Source organism: Miscanthus floridulus, unplaced genomic scaffold (genome assembly GCF_019320115.1).
Source record: "Miscanthus floridulus cultivar M001 unplaced genomic scaffold, ASM1932011v1 fs_449_1_2, whole genome shotgun sequence".
Classification (NCBI taxonomy): Eukaryota; Viridiplantae; Streptophyta; class Magnoliopsida; order Poales; family Poaceae; genus Miscanthus; species Miscanthus floridulus.
The window spans coordinates 1-4,794 of NW_027096772.1; the positions used below are offsets into that span (position 1 = coordinate 1).

At 44.6% G+C, this 4,794-nt stretch overlaps 1 protein-coding gene across 1 annotated transcript; it reads left to right on the top strand.

Annotated features, from left to right (window-relative positions):
* The first annotated feature begins 6 nt into the window (after window positions 1-6).
* On the top strand, window positions 7-1,118 carry LOC136531810 (probable transcription factor GLK1). Its single transcript, XM_066524445.1, has 4 exons — window positions 7-268; window positions 347-406; window positions 509-616; window positions 717-1,118. The coding sequence occupies exons 1-4, from the start codon at window positions 98-100 to the stop codon at window positions 864-866; spliced, it is 489 nt and encodes a 162-aa protein (XP_066380542.1). The 5' UTR covers window positions 7-97; the 3' UTR covers window positions 867-1,118.
* The last annotated feature ends 3,676 nt before the right edge of the window (window positions 1,119-4,794 follow it).

Here is a 4,794-nt window from a genome sequence, read left to right on the forward strand (position 1 = left end):
CCCCAATGGCGTGAAGAGGCCCGATTGTAACGCGTGGACTGTGGCGACCATCGGCTTCCCTCCGCCACCGCCGCCGCCGCCCCCTCCTCCTCATCCGATGCAACACTTCGGAAGGCCGCTGCATGTCTGGGGCCATCCAACGCCAACGGTGGAGTCACCCCGGGTGCCAATGTGGCCTCGGCATCTCGTGCCCCGCACCCCGCCGCCGCCGTGGGCTCCTCCGCCGCCGCCATCTCACCCGGCGTTCTGGCACCATGCTTACATGAGGGTATGTATGCATCATAAGTTAACTTCATAAGGGAGCTAGATTAGCTAGTGTTCTGATGGCCGGATTTCGTTTTATCAGGGGCCTGCACACATGCCGGGCCAGGTGACTCCCTGCGTGGCAGTGCCAATGCCAGCAGCGGTAATGGTTCATGTTCATCAACAATGCTAAAAAAAATGGAAATTGGCACTTCATAGATAGTATTATTCTCTAATAAGAACTTTGTGATGTCCTAATTTTCAGCGTTTCCCTGCTCCACCCGTGAGGGGTGCTTTGCCATGTACACCTCCAATGTACAGACCTCTCGTTCCTCCAACACTCGATACGCAGCTTCAGCTACAGACACAGCCAGTAAGCGAAGTTGTACTGACATGTTTCAGACAATACTCATATTTCTGCATGGGGCACTCTCAACTCGGCCTTTCTTTTTCTTTTTGTTTGTATTTTTCAGTCAAGTGAGAGCATAGATGCAGCAATAGGTGATGTTTTAACGAAACCGTGGCTGCCACTGCCCCTGGGACTGAAGCCCCCTTCGGTAGACAGTGTCATGGGCGAGTTGCAGAGGCAAGGTGTAGCAAATGTGCCGTCAGCTTGTGGATGATCCCCGGGGCTCCATAGCTGCTTGTCCCTGCAGTGTCCAACAAAAAGAATTCGTCGACATGCCTTTTCTGTTTTAAATTTTCATGAACCATTTGTGGACCACTCTTTTAATTAACCTGTTCAGGATCAGAGAGAAACACAGTACATCCTTTCAGGTTTGAGGAAATCAACCTGAGTACATCCAAGTACAATGTGCTGCCATGTCGGAACAATGATGTCTTGGCCCGAATAATCGATATCTCAGATTTTGGTTTTTTTTGGGCAAAAAAATATATGTGAATGCTACAGGTTAAATACTAACACTAGACGAAAGAGCTCAACATCCGTTACAAAGGTTATTGGCAGGAAACAGTCAGGATTTGTTAGGGGGAGAAATATTTTAAAGGGGGTTGTAGTCCAGCATGAAGTCCTACATGAATTAGGCAGAACTAAACATAAAGGTCTCATTTTGATAATTGACTTTGAAAAGGCATACGATAGGGACAGATGGTACTTTCTGGAGGAAGTTATGGTTGGGAAAGGGTTTCTGAGGAGTGGATTGCTTGGGTCATGGAGTCTGTGAAAGGAGGAAAAATCTGTATAAATGTCAATGGCGAAAGAAGTCCTTATTTTAGTACTTATAGAGGTTTGAGGCAAAGGGATCCTCTTTCTCTTCTTCTCTTCAGTTTAGTAGTTGATGTCCTTGGAGTGATGTTAGATAAAGCTAAATCTAAGGGGCACATAAAGGGAGTTATTGAACATCTTATCCCTAGAGGGATTATCCATATCCAATATGTTGATGACACTGTCATCATGGTAGATGGGTCTACACAATCTCTTACAAACCTGAAACTTATCTTATACTGCTTTGAGTGGCTGACTGGGCTCAACGTCAAATTTCACAAGAGTGAAGTGGTGGTTTTTGGGGTCACAGCAGGAGAAGGAGGAGATGGCTAATAGATTGAATTGTGCCTTGGGTGAATTGCCTCTGAAATACTTAGGGATTCCTATTAGTGATAAACACCTAAACATGGGGGCCTAGCTTTCTCTTCCTCACTCAGAAGATGGTTAAAAGACTAGACCCATGAAGAGTAAGTGTCTAATCTCTGGGGGAAGGCACATTCTGACCAACTCCTGTCTGAGCAGTATCCCTCTGTATTGCATGGGCTTTTATTATAAGCAAGATGGGATTCATAAGAAAATGGACAGTATTAAAGCAAAATTTCTTTGGCAAGGGGCTGAAGACAAGTTTAGATATCATATGGCCAAGCTGGAAATGGTTAGTAGGCCTAAAGACCAAGGAGGTCTAGGATTATTAATACTAAAATTATGAATGAGTGCCTGCTTGTGAAATGGATTTGGAACACCGTTCAAGAACCTAATGAGCTGTGGTTTAGGATCGTCTAAGCCAAATATCTGGATGACGGGGTTTTTTTTAACTCAAAAATCAAAGGCTCTTCACATTTTTGGCAAGGTTTATACAAGGTGAAACACCTATTTAAGTGGGTGCTATTTTCAAGATTGGGAATAGACAACATTATAAATTTTGGCAAGATTGCTGGATCCATGAGGTTCCCCTAAAAATCCTTTATGATGATCTTTACTGTATGGTGAGAGATCCTGAATGTTCTATAGCTGAATGCTACACTACTGCATAAAACTTAACCGTGGCGGGCATTTTGCATTAACCGAGGCGGGCATCACATCCGCCTCGGTCTAAAGGTCGCGATTAATCCTTCTTTGCTGAGGCGGGTCAAATGCCTGCCACGACTCGACGCGCGCGCGGCTGACCGCAGCAGCTTCAGGATCTTTGTAACGGTCGAGTGACACAAAACGCCCCATGTGACAAACCAACACACATGACATCCAACATCATGACTAACTATCCAAATTATAATACTTACAGAAAATACATAATTAACAGGATTTGTACAGTTTCAATTCTCTCCCTTCTAGGCTCAACTCTTCGATGTTTCGCTTGAACTTTTATCGTAGTTAACTCGTCGGTCATCTTGGATTCGCCCGATCCAAGGTCTACTATGCAGCGGTGGATAGAGCACTACCTCACATCCACGGGACAACAACACCCGCAAAATAACTTAGCGGCAACGCCTTGAGTACATTTCATACTCGCAAGACTTAATTCCAACATATAGACTTTTGGTGGATGCAAAGGGCATTTAATAGGTATTTGTACATTTGCAGAAAAGCAATGACATTCGTTAAGAGTATGACATGCTCATGATCCATTTTAAGGTATTATTCATTAAAGAGATAAGATATGTTATTCAAAAGAGTGATTAACAAATATACGCCATATTATCATCACATTCCATCAGTTACGCTACCATGGGTATAGAAAGTAGGAACAACCGAATGATTCCATCCCGAGGGAACTTTAGGCTTTCAAACTCTGCAGAGGTGTACAACTGTACCCACACGGAAGAACGGGACTAACCTCCATACCTTGTGCACAACATAAGGGTTGACTCACGTCTTCCAACCTTTCCCTAATCTGGCCCGAATATCCGACGAAAGGTTCGACTGGTGCCCGGTCAATGTCCCGGACATTCCCGACCGACGCCACCCCCTTGCCAGTTTCACGAATAAACTGGTCACAATTATTTACTTGGCTTGTCGACCCCATCCGCGGACATGTGGTCTATACGGGTGGTTACTCGGACTCATGTATCCCAATAAACGGTCCTTAGCTGCTCCACGAGCTATGTCGTTTGAGATCCCACACTCACCACGACCTACCCCTCGCATGAGCAAAGTTACCAAAGTGGTATCCAAGTTTATGACCTTTGGTGTTATTGTGCCTTAGCTAGATTAGTGAAGTAAGTCAAGTTGTACCCTCATTGCTTTAGTGATTAATTATCCCAGTGTAGCATCCTACACGCGCGAGAATGAGTTTCCTTCTCATACTCTACTTCTATCGTTGCTAGGTAACTAAGCAATAAGCATTTAAGCGTTTCCATTCCCATTGTTTAGGTGAAAGGCTTCTACTAGGATTAATGAGTGACTCTAAGTGTAGAGTGAACAAGATTAATAACCCAAACTTCATGTAATGCATAACTCATAATGAAACTAGATAAGTATCCAAAATAGGGTTTATAGTAGTGGGGTGTCCTACCTGATCTTGCCGACGACTCTGAGATTGTAGATGACAACTCACACGCATTCCTTACGCCTACTTGGGTCCTGAAAGAGAATAAAGGTCGAGGTTGAAGGTAACTGAGGGAGGCTTAGGAACAAGACTCAGGCTTGGGACTTAGGGTAGAGGCTTCTACCTATGGCTCTCCTGTTGCCTTACTTGTAACTATGCTTAGTCTAGTATTGTTGACCTCTTCGGTAAGTTCACTAGGTAACTTTATCCTTACCTATTAACTTGATGGACACTCCTGACTTAGGTGGCGGACACTCCATTAGGGTTAGGGTTTTGTGGTGAGTTGGCTCTAGTTGGACTCTGCTTGGGTTGACTGGATACTATGTTAGAAGTGATGGACACTCTGGTAGGAACTAGGAGGTATCGAGTTGCTGGGTTACTGTCTTCTATAAATCATCGGGCGCTTCGCCATAAGTGACGGACGCTCCGGTGTAGGCTTGGTACTCTTGGGTTCACTGGCTATAAGTCATTATGATTCAACGAACACTCCGTGGGATATCGCGGACACTCTGGTAGTCCATGTCAACAGGAGATAAGGTTCTGGTGGCTAGTTTTCCTAGGTTCTCGGACACTCCATCGATTCGACGAACACTTCAGTCAAGCTGTCGACTAGAACCTATTGCTCTTAGGTGATCTTGGGTTCCAAACTTAGATGTGCCCATCTGTGATCTATGCATGTGCAAGATATTTCTAGGATGGTTTAGGTGACTCACTAGGCTCAAGGTAGCTAGGTTTTAAGCTCGTTTTACTAATTGTGGCTATAAGCTAGGATCTAACTTAG

Bases quoted from the DNA above. Each gene is read 5' to 3' on its own strand.
- LOC136531810 (XM_066524445.1), top strand. From the start codon at position 98: ATGCAACACTTCGGAAGGCCGCTGCATGTCTGGGGCCATCCAACGCCA. The intron at 269-346 runs GTATGTATGCAT...TCGTTTTATCAG, and splicing joins GGCACCATGCTTACATGAGG to GGGCCTGCACACATGCCGGG. The intron at 407-508 runs GTAATGGTTCAT...CCTAATTTTCAG, and splicing joins CAGTGCCAATGCCAGCAGCG to CGTTTCCCTGCTCCACCCGT.